The sequence below is a fragment of the Orycteropus afer genome, unplaced genomic scaffold (genome assembly GCF_000298275.1).
Source record: "Orycteropus afer afer isolate SDZICR_OR568_19922 unplaced genomic scaffold, OryAfe1.0 scaffold00176, whole genome shotgun sequence".
Lineage (NCBI taxonomy): Eukaryota > Metazoa > Chordata > Mammalia > Tubulidentata > Orycteropodidae > Orycteropus > Orycteropus afer.
This window is the reverse complement of record NW_006921763.1, coordinates 1,499,739-1,516,102: the sequence shown is the minus strand read 5'-3', so window position 1 is coordinate 1,516,102 and position 16,364 is coordinate 1,499,739. Positions and strand designations below refer to the sequence as shown.

The 16,364-nt window shown below is 37.3% G+C and overlaps 1 protein-coding gene across 1 annotated transcript in view; it reads right to left on the bottom strand.

The window, feature by feature from the left end:
* N4BP2 (NEDD4 binding protein 2) overlaps positions 1 to 16,364 on the bottom strand; it is a 109,240-nt gene that overhangs the window by 14,438 nt on the left and 78,438 nt on the right. Inside the window, exons 13-14 of the mRNA XM_007947144.1 lie at positions 13,834 to 14,022; positions 12,255 to 12,423 (exon numbers count right to left, since the gene is read on the bottom strand). Coding sequence (XP_007945335.1) covers positions 12,255 to 12,423; positions 13,834 to 14,022 — 358 coding nt within the window. The remainder of the gene's footprint in view (positions 1 to 12,254; positions 12,424 to 13,833; positions 14,023 to 16,364) is intronic.

Genomic DNA, 16,364 nt, shown 5'->3' with positions numbered 1-16,364 from the left:
TAGATGGTAATTCCTTTAATAAGCCATTCTGTCTTTTGGGTGATAGGTGACCTCTGGGAGTGCTTTGAGTTCCAAGTTTAAAGGGTATCCATTCCTCTAATCTAACAGTCCAGTAAGTCCAGCCTTGATTAGGAATTTGCATTTTGTTCTATCTATTTTTCCCCACTCTATCTCCATCTAGTGTGGCCCTGGTCAGAACAGTTGATAACAGTAGCAGCGCACCACCTAGTTCTTTTGGTGCCAAGGTAGGTGAGGCCATGGTTCATGTAAATTATTAGTCCTATAGACCAGTTTCTTCTATTGAGTCTTTGGCTTCCTTTTTTTCTCTTTTGGTCCAGATACATAGAGACCAATAGTTTTATCTTAGATGGCCAGTCAGAAACTTTTAAGACCCCAGACACTACTCACCAAACTAGGATGTAGAACATTACCTTTATGAACTATATTATGCCAATTGATCAAGTTTACCCTTGAGGGTTTAGCTCATTTAGAAGCACATCCAAGATTTCTTATTTCAATATATATCTTGAAAAGATAAGGACTTTTTCTTAAAACCAGAATCACAATAACATATCTTAAATATCATCAGTTCCTAAAAATGATTAAAAATTTCCCTCAATTATCTTTAAAAAAAAAAAAGAGGCTTTATAATAATTTGTTTGAATGAGGACCCAAATAAGTCCAAACATTGCATTTAGTTGATATAGTTCTTTAACTATAAAGGTTCTTACTCCCTTTGTTTTTCTTTACTGTGCATTTGTTTAAAAAAAGTTTGTGATTATTTATCCTATAGTATTTCATTTCTGGCTTTTGCCGATTTCCCATGGTGTTCTTTAACATGTTCCTCTGTCCCTGGTATGTTACTGATAAGCAGCAGTCAGATCGAAAGGCTTGATCTGCTTCTGATTTGATTGAGGAACCTAGGTCATGTTATGTATTTCAATCAGAGGCACATATGGCCTAGACAGCTCTATTCTTTTATCCTTTCATTGTATCATAACTAAAAGTAATACCGGACAGAGCCACATGTTTTCACTGGCCACATTTCTATTCAACAATACTACCATCTGGTGGTGTTTGTGGTACTGCAGGCTACCATAAGTACCAAGCATAAGATGGGCCCTGTTGTGTTGTTATGTGCTGTCGAGTTGTGTTGTTGTTATGTGCTGTCGAGTCCAAACCAACTCATAGCGCTCCCTCCTTGGGTTTCCAAGACAGTATCACTACGGAAGTAGATTGCCCCATCTTCCTTCCAAGGACTGGCTGATGGGTTTGAACCTCCAGCCTTCTGGTTAGCAGTCAAGTGCCTTAGGCACTATGCTACCAGAGCTCCTAAGATGGGCCCTAATTTCAAAAAATGGTCACAATAGCAAGTTATTGAGCATCTTTGCAAGTTTTAAAAATTTAGATAAAATTAACATAATTTAAATTCACCATTTTGAAGTATACAATTAAGTGGTTTTTAGTATATTCACAACCATCACCACTATCTAATTTTGGAAATTTTTCATCACCCCAAAAAGAAACCTCATACTTATTAGCAGTCAGTCCTCATTCCTCCTTCTCCAGCCCCCAACAACCATTCATCTATTTTCTGTCTCTATTCTTGTTAGGTGCTGTGGAGTTATTCTGACTCATAGTGACATACAAAAGAACAAACCATTGCCTGGTCCTGTGTCATCCTCACAACTGTTCCTATGTTTGAGCCTGTTTTTGCAGCCACTGTGTCAATCCATCTCACTGAGGGTCTTCCCATTTTTCACTGACCCTCTACTTTACTAAGTGTGATGTCCTTCTCTAGGGACTGGTCTCCTCCTGATATGTGCAAAGTATGTAAGACAAAATCTCACTACCCTTGTGTATATGGACCATGCTGGCCTTTCCTTTTCCCATTAGACCTGCTCATTCTTCTGGCAGTCCATGGCATACTCAGTATTCTTTGTCAATACCACCATTCCCATGCATCAATTCTTCTTCAGTCTTCCTCATTTATTGTCCAGATTTTGCAATGCATATGAAGCAACTGAAAATAGATTTGCCACACCTTAGTCCTCAAAGTCTCTGTGCGCTTGCTTATTCTGGACATTTCATATAAATGAAATCATACATTATTGGGGTTTTGTGGCTTCTTTCACTTATTAATTTTCAAGGTTCATCTATGTCACAGTATGTATCAGTACCTCTTTCATTTTTATGGCTGAATAATACTTCATTGAATGAAAGTATTACCTTTTGTTTACCCATTCGTCAGTTGGGAACATTTGAGCTGTTTACACTGTTTGACTATTTTAAATAATGCTGTTATGAATATCTGTGAGCATGTTTTGTGTGAATGTTTTCAATTCTCTTAGGTATATATACCTGTGAGTAGAACTCATAGGTCACATAGTAACTCCATGTTTAATTTTTTGAGAAAATGACAGTTCTTCACAGCCGTTGTACCATTTTCCATTCCCACCAGCAATGTATGATGGTTCAGATTTTCTCCATACTCTAGCTAACACATTATTTTTCATTTTATTAACAAACATTTTAAATGATCGATTTCCTCATCTATAAAATAAGAGCAATATCTGCCCTTTATACTATCAGTCATTTATTCTAAAGTTTTTTGAGTGTCAAATGGAAAAGTGCTATTATAATGGTGATTAAGAAAGATTCAGTCCCTGTCCCTCAAGTCCTGGCCAAAAAGAAACATTTAATAATCAATTATACAATGAGTTTTTTTAAATAAACACTGCAATATAGGTATGTATCACTCAACACTAACAATACATTCTGTGAAATAGGACATTTATATAATTTGGACACTGGGCAAACAGCACATTAAAATCTTATGGGAGCCTTCTTCCAGTTGTCCTTGCTGCTGCTGGTGCTATGAGAGCTGCTGCTATGAGAGCTGCTGGTGGAATAGGCACTGGCAGTGGCAGCAGCTGAGAGGGGAGCAGTGGGAGTGGAACAAAAGAAGGAAGTGAAGATTGAGCAGAGCACCCTCGGCCCTGCCCAGTGTCCGAACCCCCTGAATAGCAGGAGCAGTCTGGGCCTCACAGCCATCTCCATCTGCTGCTCACCAGACAAAGTCTGGAAGCCTGTGCCCAAAGCCACAACTTCTGCCTCACCTGCTATATCCCGCTCATGGTCTAGTATTGCAAGAGTCTGGGTTTGAGGTCTTTAAAATCATTAGTGGGAAATAATAAGAAAAAGGAGAGCTACTTTCCCTTAAAACGTAAAAATTAAAAAAAAAAAAAAAAAACCTTATGGTACCACAGATGTATGCACAGTTGAATGTTGTTCAAACAAATGTTAAACAACACATACCTGTATATAGCAGCATTATAAGAGGCTATTAACAGGAGCCTAACTTTGTCTGCAGGTCAAGAAAGGTAGTGTAGCTAAAAATACAGAAAAGGAAGAAGAGCAAAGAAGAAATGAGACTGAAAAAGCAAGAAACAGATTATGTAGGAATTTTTGAAATTTACCTAAATGCAATATAACAACCTATACTTTCTTATCACAACGCTAATTATCATCTCTACCAGTAAATAGGAAAGTTCATTATACAGTGCTTGTGTATCTTTTTCACTGCTTTATCCTTGGTGTCTAGAATTTAGAAAGTAATTAAATATTTCCTGAATATAAAAAATATTTATTGAAAATATAATTAATCCTTTTTACCATCTATGCTTCCTGTTTTTTTATCCCTCCCCTTTGTATTCCTCTATAACCATCTTTTCTTTCCTTTCTCCTTTTCTAATGGAAATCCACATCCTGCAGTTAGGTCTACATTGTTTCTATCATTTTTTAATACTTTCATTAAATGTGTATGTACTCAGATTCAATCTACAGTATTCTTTTTATGGGTTAAAAAAAGTGAAAGTACATGGTATCACACTGTATTATTCATATGGGTACTATGAAATTTTACTCTGATTCATGGGTACATGAGTATTTATTATGCTAACAACATAGTTGTTATAGTTCATGATAAACACATGAACTCTCAACCTTTTACAGCAAAAATATTTAATCAACTATTTAATTAATTATAAATGATGTATTGAAATGATAAACCTGTCTATAGTATAAAATTTTCTAAAATGTATATAGAAATCAATTATCCAGAATACAAATAGATATAAATGATCAGGCAAGGCTAGGAAGCCAGAACCAAACAGGCACAGGGCTGTAGCATCTCCATAATAAAATGAAATAGAAAGGCAAGTGGAAAATTCAAAAATATTCTCATAGTGATAACAAGAGACATCTAGTATTAGAGTCTGAGGGAACTAAAACAGATTGTACTTTCTAATAAATGCTACTATCTGATGATGGACAAAAAAGAGAGAGAGAGATGTTAAACCAACAAGATATTTGAACAGTAAATGTAGTATATGATATTCAGCTCAGGTAACTGGCAGGCAATGGCCTTTGCTACTGACCAGAAAAGACAAGAATACAAGCAGACAAGAAAAGAGCACATCACTATGTTCCTGACACTCAGAAATCTTGCCTCTGGTGAGAAAGTCCTAGCAACTGTATTTACTTCTGTATTTTATTAAACATTTATAGAACATACTCGACAAGACATACCCACTCCTCATTTATCGATATGATTAGGTTCCAAAGACCAGTTCATTATGTGAAAACTGGCGTTATGCAAAAATAAAGGATGACCACATCAGATCACAAAATGGAGGAGGGCTATATCATTATATAACTTCCAAACTACATCTTTACATAACTGCCCAACCACTGAGAATCATGACCCAGCCAAGTTGGCACATAACTATCACAGCCAACGTAACTCTCACCTTGCATCTTGGTGTTCCTTACTAGCAGATGTACATCATTAATATGCAAAATAGTCAGACAGTAGATTTTAACTATTGCTATAAATATGAAATGTTGGCTAATGAGAAACTTGGTGAGTGAGGAGTAGGTATACAGTAAAACCGGCAAAAGCCCGAACTTGTGTAAGGTAGAAACCTGTCATAGAAGAAAACTCAGGTAAAATGAGCAATCAGAAAGTGTTAAGACTGTCAAAGTGGAAAACTTTTGAAATGCAGGAAAAAACAGGGAGTTCTATCAAGTTCCAGCTCTCACAAGTTTCACTATACTACCAAACCAAATCCAATACCATATTAAAAGGATTATATTACATGACCAAGTGAGATTTATCCCAGGAAATGCAAGGAAGGCTTAATATTAGAAAATCAATCAATGTAATACAGTAACAAAGGAAAAAAACATGTCATTTCAATTGATATAAAAAAAGGCATATGACAATATCCAACATCCTGTCATGATGAAAATACTCTGCAAACTAGGAGTACAACAGAAATTTCTCAACATGCTAAAGGGCATTTATGAAAAACCCATAGCAGATATCATACACAATAGAGAAAAAATGAAAGCTTTCGCCTTAAGATCAGAAAAAAGTATGCCTCCTCTTACCACTGCTATTCACTTTTGTACTGGAAGTCCTAACCAGAGAAATTAGGCAAGGAAAAGAAATAAATTCTTCCTTTCCAATAAAGTAAAACTATTTCTATTCACAGATGATATGGTCCTGTATATAGAAAATCCCAAAGAATCTACTAGAGTTAATAACTGAATTCTACATCTTTATATAAGGGCACAGTGTCGATGGACAAACTCAGCTGGGTTTCTTTACACCAGTAATGAACATTCCGAAAAGGAAATTAAAAAAAAAAAATCCTATTTACAATGATATCTGAAGGAATTAAATATCTAGGAAAAATTTAACTAGAAAGGTATTAGTTATATGCCGTCAAGTCACCGCCAACTCACAGTGACACTGTGTACAGCAGAACAAAACACCACCCGGTCCCACGGCAGCTCCACAATCCCCTCTATACTTGACCCCATCACCACAGCTACGGTGTCAACTCATCTCATTGAGGGCCTTCCCCTCTTTTGTCAATCCTCCACTTTACCAAGCATGTCATCCTTCTGCAGGGAATGGTCCCTTCTGACAACATGACCAAAGTAGGTGAGACAAAATCTGGCCATTCTCGCTTCCAAGGAGCATTTTGGCTGCACTTCCTCCAGGACAGATCTGTTAGTTCTTTTAGCAGTCCATGGTACTTTCAGCATTCTTCGCCAGCACCACAACTCAAAAGCATCAATTCTTCTTCAGTCTTCTTTAGTCATTGTCCAGCTCTCACATGCATATAAGGCGATTGAAAATACCATGGACTGTGTCAGGTGCACCTTAGTCTTCAAGGAGACATTTCTGGTCCTCAGCACTTGAAAGAGGTCCCTTGTAGCCGATTTGCCCAGTGCTATATGTCGTCTTATATCCTGACTGCTGCTTCCACTGGCATCGATTATAGAACCAAGCAATGTGAAGTCTTTGACAACTTCAATCTTTTCTTCATTCATTGTGATGCTGCTTATAGGTCCAGTTGTGAGAATTTTTGTTTTGTTTATATTGAGATGTAATCCAATATAAAGATGTAATACTGCAGACTGTATTCTTCAGTCTTCATCAGGAAGTGCCTCCAGTCATCCTTTCAAGCAAGCAAAGTTGTGTCATCAGCATATCACAGGTTGTTAATGAGCCTTCCTCCAATCTGATGCCACATTCTTCTTCATATAGTCCAGCTTTTCAGATTATTTGCTCAGCGCATAGATTGAATAGGTATGGTGAAAGGATATAACCCTGACACACCCCTTTCTTGATTTTAAACCATGCAGTGTCCCCTTGTTCTGTTCAAATGACAGCCTCCTGGTCTATGTACAGGTTCCTTATTAGGACGATTAAGTGTTCTGGAATTCCCATTCTTCTCAATGTTATCCACAATTTGTCATGATCCATGCAATCAAATGCTTTTGCATAGTCAATAAAACACAGTAAACATCTTTCTGGTATTCTTTGCTTTCAGCCAAGATCCATCTAACATCAGCTATGATATCCCTCATTCCATGTCCTCTGCTGAATCCAGTTTGCATTTCTGGAAGCTCTCTGTCAATATACTGCTATAACCATTTTTTAATTATCCTCAGTAAGGTTTTGCTTACATGTGATATTAATGATACTGTTCAATAATTCCCACATTCTGTGGGATCACCTTTCTTTGGAATGGGTACAAATATAGATCTCTTCCAGTCAGTTGGCCAGGTAGCTGCCTTACAAATCTCCTGGCATAGCCAAGTGAGTGTCTCCAGTGCGGCATCCATTTGTTGAAACATCTCAGTGGGTATTTCGTCAGTAATAAAAGCCTTATATACTAAAAACTATAAAATATTGCTGAAAGAAATTAAAGAAGACCTAAATAAACTGAAAGATATATTACGTTCATGGATTGGAAGATTTAATATTGTTAAGATGTCAGTACTACCCAAAAAGATCTACAGATTCAACATGATCCCTATCAAATTCCAACAACTTTTTTTTTTTTTTTAACAGAAATGTTAAGAACCAATCCTAAAATTTATAGGGGTTTCAAGGAGCCCCAGCAAAAGTAATCTTGAAAAAGAAGAATAAAATATAAGGACTCACACTTCCCAATCTCAAAATGTAGTATAGAACTACAATAATCAAAACAGTGTAGTACTAGCATAATCATAGACATATAAGCCAAAGGAACAGGATTGAGAATTCAGAAACAAACCCATACATCTATGGTCAACTGATTTTCAACAAGGGTGCTAAGTCCATTCAATGGGGAAAGAATCGGCTCTTCAATAAATAATCTGGGACAATTCGATTTCTATGTGTAAAAGAATGAAGCTGGATCCATACCTCATATCATACACTTAAATGAACTCAAAAGTGAATCAATGACTTAAATAAAAGAACTAAAACTGTAAAACTCTTAGAAAAAGAGAGGTGCACAAGAGGTATAGACAACTTTTATGTATACAGTACTGCATCATCAGTAGTAACAAACATTCATCTACAGGTAAATAGATGGATAGACAGGCTGAATGATCAGGTATTTGGGCAAAAGGGAATATATCGATGACCATATATAAGTCTGGCAGACGATAGTGCTAATACATATTTGTATGTGCTATAAGAATATCCACATATATCTCAACAGCAGTGGGTTATTGACCATTTGTAACTGTCAGGGTTCAGTGCAGGAAAACAAAAGTGCTCTAGGTACTTTAAGCAGAAAAAAAGGGATTTGATACAGGGAATTAGGTGCTTACATAACTGTTGGAGCAGATGAAAGAAGAGCAATCAGGAAGCTGTCATAGCAACTATGGCTTTCAAGAACAGAACACACCAGCAAGCTGTGCTCAGAAAGCAGCTGCTGCCATGGCTGCAGCCACCATCTCCTACGACCATGGTCTCCACACCTTGTCCAACAATGGAAACAGCCAAATAGCAGAGCAAGGATGGCTCCATATCTACTTTCCATATCACACGAAAAAGCAGCTATTATTGCAACTTACTTTGCACCCCAATTCCTAGCTCCCAGGGATTCTGTGCAGTGCTAGATCTGGTCTTTCCAGACTCTGCAGTAAAGGCAGGCATACCAGAAGGAAGTCAACCAGATAGCTGAAGCCATTCCTGCACCCACCACATTTCCAGAACCAAGAACCGTCTTTGGCACATGTTGGTGCCCAGTCATCTGTCTGCTTTGAAAGTGATCTGTCTGGGAGACAGGCTAGCTGTGACACAGTGTGTTCTACAACAAGGCCAATGAAACAATTCTGAAAGCAAGACAGCAGAAGGAATTCTTTGATGAGCAAGACAGAGAAGGACTTTACAAAGGACTGCTATTCATCATCCACCACTGGTCTGTCAGTCTGTCATCCTGTGGTGGCTTGCCAGTTGCTATGAGGCTGGAAGTGATGCCACTGGTATTTCAAATACCAGCAGGGTCATGCATGGTGAACAGGGTTCAGTAGAGGTTCCAGACTAAGACAGAGTAGGAAGGAGGACCTGATGACCAACTTCAATAATCAGCCAATGAAATGCTTGTGGAACACAACAGAAAATGTCTGGTATGGTGCTGGAAATTAGCCCCTATGTTAGAAGACACTCAAAATGCACTTTGGCTGCAGGAATGCCCCAGAGCTTGCCAACGATCATGAAGCTAGAACAAGACCAGGCAACATTTTATTCTGTTCTACATGGGATTTCCATGAGTTGGAGTCATGGCAACAAAAAACCAGTATTAATCAAACAACAAAAACAACACAATTAATCATATATAATAGTAAAAGATACTTAGATATGAACTCAGGCAATTTTTTCAGTTTCTCTGTCTGACCTCCTTCCCTTTTCTTATATGGTATTAAGGCAGAATGCCATTAAAAAGGCAGACATTTGTTAATGAGTTTTCATTCTCTCAGTTGTACCAGCTAATGTCTTTGGAATACTACCCTATGCACTGATTCCCTCTGATACAATCTGGTCCTATTGATGTACAAAGTTTAGGTAACATGAGGTCACCAAAGTATTGTAAAGAATTTACTGCTCCTGCTTTACACATCAGACTCTCAAAGAGTAGATGAGACCACTAGATATGGTGTAAGAGACCTTTTCTTCTGTCCCCCTATTATCCAGAGACTGCCATGGCTATGAAGGAGAGTGCTAAGGAAGCTGGGAAATATGTGACATTCCAGCTGATGGGTCCTTGTGAACACCTCTCTCTAACATTGGCCTTGGGAGAGACACTGCTGGTTTCTTACTTGTGCACAGTAGATGCTGTGTGATCAACAAATTCTAATACTCTTCAAAAAAAAAAAAAAAGAATGTCCACATATATAATAGAGCTAAGAAGGGACAGAGCTATGATAACTTCTTAGCCACAGCCAACTATCCCAAGGGAGCAAGTTATTGGGCTGGGGGGCTTGGGAACATTGTAGTTGCATAGGCCGTCAAGCTCAATTGGCATAACATACTACACCAAAACATTTTTCTACATCCTACTTTGGTGAGTAGTGAGTGGAGTCATAAAAGCTTGCAAGCAGCCATCTAAGATGCAACAATTGGTCTCTCCTCATCTGAAGCAAAGAAGTATGAAGAAAACTAAAGAAGCATGGAAACAATTAGTCCCATGGACTAGTGGACCATGTGAACCTCAGCCTACATGACCCTGAAACCAGAAGAACTAGATGGTGCCCAACTACCACTGTCAACCACTGGGAAAGGGATGAGTGTAGGAGAAGCTGGATAGAGTGGGAGAAAAACATAGAACAAAACTAAAAACCATAAAAAGGCAGGCTTATTAGTATGATAGAGACTGCTGAGACCTCTGAGACTTTGGCTCCTAATCACCCTTCAGGTCTGGAATTGAACTCACTCTCTTGACTTCCAGCCAAACAATAAACAATCCGATAAGGTGAACATTTACACCAGGTAAGCACTCCTTAGAACAATTAACCATAGGAGATCAGAAGGGCAGTATTTGCCAGGGAGATAGCTCAAAGGGCAGGGATACCTGAGAAAGAAGGACACAGGGAAAAGGTAACCAGCCAGGGAGAGAGTATGGAGATTGCAATCCATGTCATAAAACAAAACGTGTATGAACTGTTGAATGGAAAATGAATTTGTTCTGTAAACTTTCACCTAAATCACAACTTTAAAAAATTCTTAGGGAGAAAAAAAAAAAGAGATAAAGCTTTGGGACTTAGTTTTCAGCAATGGATTTTTTAGCTATGACACCAAAAGCACAAGCAACAAAAGACAGAATTGTACTTCATCAAAATTAAAAACTTTGTCCATCAAATGACCTTATCGATAAAGTAAAGAGAAAACCTGCAGAAAGGAAAATAAATATTTAGGAATCATATAACTGATAAGGGTTTAATATCCAGAATGTATAGTTCAACAACAAAAAGACAAATGAACTAATCAAAAAATGGGCAAAAGACTTGAATAGACATTTCTACAAAGAAGATAAAACTGATAACTAGATGAAAAGATGCTCAATGTAATTTGTCATTAGTGAAATGTCAATAAAAACCACAATGAGATACCACTTCACATCCACTATTATCAAAAAAATTGAAAATAACAAGTGTCAGCAAGAATGTGGAGAAACTGAAACCCTCAATCATGACTGGTAGGAATGTAAAATGGTGCAGATGCTATGGAAAACAGTTTGGCAGTGTCTCAAAAGCTAAATATAGAATTATCTTATGGCCCAGCAAATGCACTTGTAGGTACATACTAAAAAGAACTGAAAGCAGATACTCCAAATAGGTATTTGTACAGCAATGTTCATTGCAGCATTATTCACAATAGTCAAAAGATGAAAACAACCCAAGTGTCCATCAGCAGATAAAGGGATAAACAAAATGAAGTGTATACATACAATGGAATATTAGTCATCCATAAAGAGAAATGAAGCTCCGATTCATTCTGTGACATGGATTAACCTTGAGAACATTATATTGAGTGAAATAAGACAGATACAGAAGGCCAAATATTATATGTTTTCCACTTGTATGAAATATCTATAATAAGGAAATGCATGGAGACCAAAATTCATTTGTGGTTATCAGGGACAGGCAGAGGGGGAAACGGGGAGTTAAGATGTACTGAGTTTCTGTTAAGGGTGATGAAAAAATTTCAAAATGGATAGTGATGAAGTTCGCACAACATGGTGCATGTAATTAATATCACTCAATTATACATGTAACAATGGCTGAAATGGCAAAAGTTTTGTTACATATATTTTACAATGAAAAAATCTTTTGAACAAGTAGTATTTACTATCTACAAACTCTAACAAATGTCTACTGAACAAAGGTGTGTAATATTCTTGAAAGATTCCATTTAGAGGAAACAGGGGATTCTTAATTACATCAGTACACCTTCCTTTCAATAAACGCAACACACAGCCATCAAGTTGATTCCAACTCATAGAGACCCCCACTGGGCTTCCAATGTGGTAAATGTTTAAGGAAGTACATTGCTTCATCTTCTTTCCTCAGAGCAGCTAGTAGGTTTGAACTGCCAACCTTCAGGTTAGCAGTCAAATGCCTTAGACACTATACCACCAGAGCTCCTAAATTAATTTAACAGAGGATTACAAATAACTAAAATAGAGAAACAAAAAAGAAAATGACAATGGTCATGCATTGAGAATTCAAGAATGAGAATTCTTTCCCAAGAAGGTTCTCTTAAGAATGAGACTATTGCAAACATCTATAAATGTGGCACAAATATCCCCAGCCTTCACAGTCAGACTCTCCTGAATTTCCAAGTTATACTGGTATAAGCAGACACATTTTCTATTGAAAATTTGTCATTAACATAGTCCTACCTTCAGTTTTCTGCTGTAAAACTGTCCTCAAATGTTCTACAGCTTCATCCACATGTAGCCCATGGAGGTCTAACACATTCTGTGGCAGCAGGGAAGCATTGACCTTCTCAAAGATCTCCACAGCAGCAAGGTGATTGGCTTCTTTCATCTTCCGCTCATGGAGACTACCCTTTAATTAGAAACATATCACCAGTGGATACTTCAATATTTTCTACTTAGTAGGAAATGAGGAAACTAATAGTGTCCCAAATAAAAGGCACATGAAAAAAAACAACAAAACTAAAATTTTAAATAATACAATGGGACAAAAATATGTAAATGCACCAAAATTTGGGGGAATTTCAATGAATTAATAGTGCAGTTGTTAAACTACTGAATCATTATTTCTAGCATTTTCTGAACCAAAAAGAAGGAACACCACCCATGTCAAGAAAGAATCCACTGGTTTATTATTTGTGTATCTTTTGGTAAGTGTACGTCTAATCTTGGCATTCCCCCTCTTCAGCATCTTTTAAGTTTACTTCCGAAGCCATTCCACTAGTTTTGCTGTTCGGTGTCACGGGGCCATACACAATTTGATACTATTTTCTGCTTAATCATGAAATAGCTACATGGAACCACAAAAATAAAAAGTAAATGAAGCAAGTTTCTTGTAAAATGATGTAAAATCTGTACAGAAATGTTACTTCCTAGAAACATTCTATTAATGTCATTTTCTTTTTCTAACTATAAAACTTATGCATTAATAAAAATTCAAACATGGTAGAAATTGCTAGTCTCTTGCGTAATCACACATTGACATGGTCAATATTAACATTCTGTTATCTTTCCTCCAGAAAGCCTGTATCTGTTTAGAATTTCAGTCATGTGCTGCATAGCATCCACTTGAGCAACACACGACTGCATATACATCTGTGGTCCCAATCCCCATACAATGATTTGTAATAACAAACAGGTGCTACTTTGTGACGTGCATCAACACCTTATTATTATTATTATTACTGTATTATCATGTTAAAGATGTTTTAGTGTATCTGGAAGTGCTTCCTTTTTTATGCACAGAAAAGTACTCTATATTCTATGTATTAAAATAAACATTTGACTAACTGACAATCGACACAAACTGCACCTGTTTCAACTTACATATGTATTCAACTTAAAGACAGACTTAGAAACAGAACTCATTCATAATCCAATATATAATTGTATAGAACATGGTGTTTGCTCAACACCCAAATCACATAACATCCTACTTCACAGAATGCATCATGGACATTAAGGGATACATGACTGCAGTACTGAGTGATAGAATCTAACCTAAAGGGAAACATGCGCTGTCACAATAAACTGTAATTTATCAAAGCCAAAAACGTAAACACATCCACAGAAATCGAGCATCCCAAAGATGAAATTCTCAACCATACATTTATTATACATTAGATTATCTTATTAATGTCACTGATACAATCTTTCCATTACCCAGAATAACTTAATCTAGTCACAATACAGGTGTTATCTGCTTCACAATTATTCAGACATCATAAGTGACAAATAAAAATATAACAGTTTTATACTTTACCTGCTGGGCATAAAAAGTGGCAACATTTTTTCTCCCCATCTGATAAGCTTCTTTGGCCTTGGTGTAGCATTCTGTCCTCTTCTGTTGGTGCAAGAAAGCCTTTGCCCTGTAGTCATTATATATTGGGTATTCAAACTCTTGGGAAGACAGTTCACTTGGTATATCTTCAGTCTCTTTTGATTTCTTTGCCTAAAAATTATTACACAATAAATAAAATTCAAAGTAAGTGGAACACACAGAAAGTAGCACACTACTTACCTTCAGAAAACATATGTGAAAACAGCTCTCATACTTTTCACCTTTCTTCTCAGAAAACAGATTTTCACCAGTGTCTACTTACTTAGTACATCAGATCCTTAAAGAATATCATTACTTTTTAAATTATTATTATTATTGTGGTAAATATGTATATAACAAAACATTTGCCATTTTAGCATTTTTCACATGTACAATTTAGTGACATTGTGTTCAACACATTGTGCAGATATAACCATTTCCAAATTTTTCTATCACCCTTACCAGTAAGAAACTGTCTCCTAAGCAATGAACTCTTTTCCCTTCCCTTCTGCTTACCTGATAACCACCAAAAACCTTAAGTCTGTATAGATTGCCTATTCATCTCATATAAACAGAATCATACAATAATTTGCCCTTTTGTAACTGACTTATTTCACTCAGCATGGTGTATTCAGGATTCATCCATGCTGTAACACATCTTCGGACTTCATTTCTCTTTACAGTTGAATAATATTCCATTGCATATATGTTCCACATTTTGTTTATCCATTCATGTGTTGCTAGCCATTCACGTTGCTTCCATCTTTTAGGCTGTTGTAAATAGTGCTACAACGACCATTAGTGTACTGTGTCTGTTAGTCTTCCTGCTTTCATGCCTTTTGGGTATATCCCCATAAGCAGTTGCTGGATCACATGGTAATCCTATGTTTAACTTTTTGAGGAACTATCAGATTGTTCTTCGTGGTGGCTCTAACATTTTACAATCCCACTAGCAATGGATGACAGTTCTCTTACTTTTCCACATACTCACTAATTTAATCACAGCCATTGTAAAGGAGGTGAGCCATTTTTAATCACAGCCATTGTAAAGGAGGTGAGATCAGTGGTATCTCATTGTGGTTTCAACTTCTATTTCCCTAACTCTGGTGGCAGGAGCTCTGGTAGCGTAGTGCCTAAGGCACTTGACTGCTAATCAGAAGGCTGGCGGTTCAAACCCACCAGCCACTCCTCGGAAGGAAGATGGGGCAATCTACTTACATAGTGATACTGCCTCGGAAACCCAAGGAGGGGTCGCTATGAGTCAGGTCCGACTCGACGGCATGTAACAACAACAACAACTCTGGTGGCGTGGAGCCTAAGGCATTTGACTGCTAACCAGAAGGCTAGTGGTTCAAACCCACCAGCCACTCTTGGGAAGGAAGATTCAGCAATCTATTTCCATAGAGATACCACCTCAGAAACCCAAGGAGGGGGTTGCTATGACTCTAATTGATTCAATGGCAGTGAGTTTGGTTTTTGGTTTGAACAACTCATTACTTTGAGTATCTTTTCATGTACCTACTGGCCTATTTTCTTAAAATGTCTATTTAAGTCTTTGGTCCATTGTTTGATTATCTGTCTTTTTGTTGTTAAGTTCAAGGAGTTCTTTATATATTTTGTATATTAAACTATTATTCACTATATGGTTCCCAAAAATTTTCTCCCAATCTGAAGGCTGTTGTTTCATTTTGCTGACAAAGTCCTTGTATGCACAAAAGTTTTAAATTTTGATGATTTATTAACTTTTTAATACCATTAAATCTAAGCTTGTTGCCACTGAGTTAGTTCAATGCCAATCAGGGTATCTGCTATGCATAAGGGTTTCAGTGGCCAATTTTTCAGAAGTAGATGGCCCAGTATTTTTTCCAGTCTGTGTTAGTCTGGAAGCTCCACTGAAACCTGTCCACCACGGGTAACCCTGCTGGTATTTGAGACACTGATGACATAGCCTCTAGCCTTATGGCAGCACACAAGCCATCACAGTACGACAAACTGACAGACGAATGGTGGCACTCTGTAGTGGGCGGCAGAAAATACAAGGAAAAGGATAGGAACCAGATAGTAAAGGTGTGAATAACTGGGACTCAGCTCTTTATTTCCTTGAGTTAACATTAATGATTCAAGTTCCTGTTCTTACATTTAGAATCACTGTCAAAACAGATATCACCAGCAGGTGCTTCTGCAACAGACTAAGAGTAAAGATAGCCCTGCCTCTCTTGCCTTCCAGAACATCTATTCTATCACCAATTTGGAGGAAAGGAGACGGCTCAGGGTGTTGCCTAGTTGAATCTCAACTCTGAAAACAGAATTTGCACTGTATTTCAGCGTTGTGTTGATTATGAAAGAAAACAGATAACTAGGTTCATTGTTGGATATTTGGTGATTTGGTATCACGCATTGGGAAGGGAGGTAGGGAAAGAGGGAGTTTTCACTGCTTTGCTTTTTTTTTTTTAATATTCCTTTTTTTTTTTTTA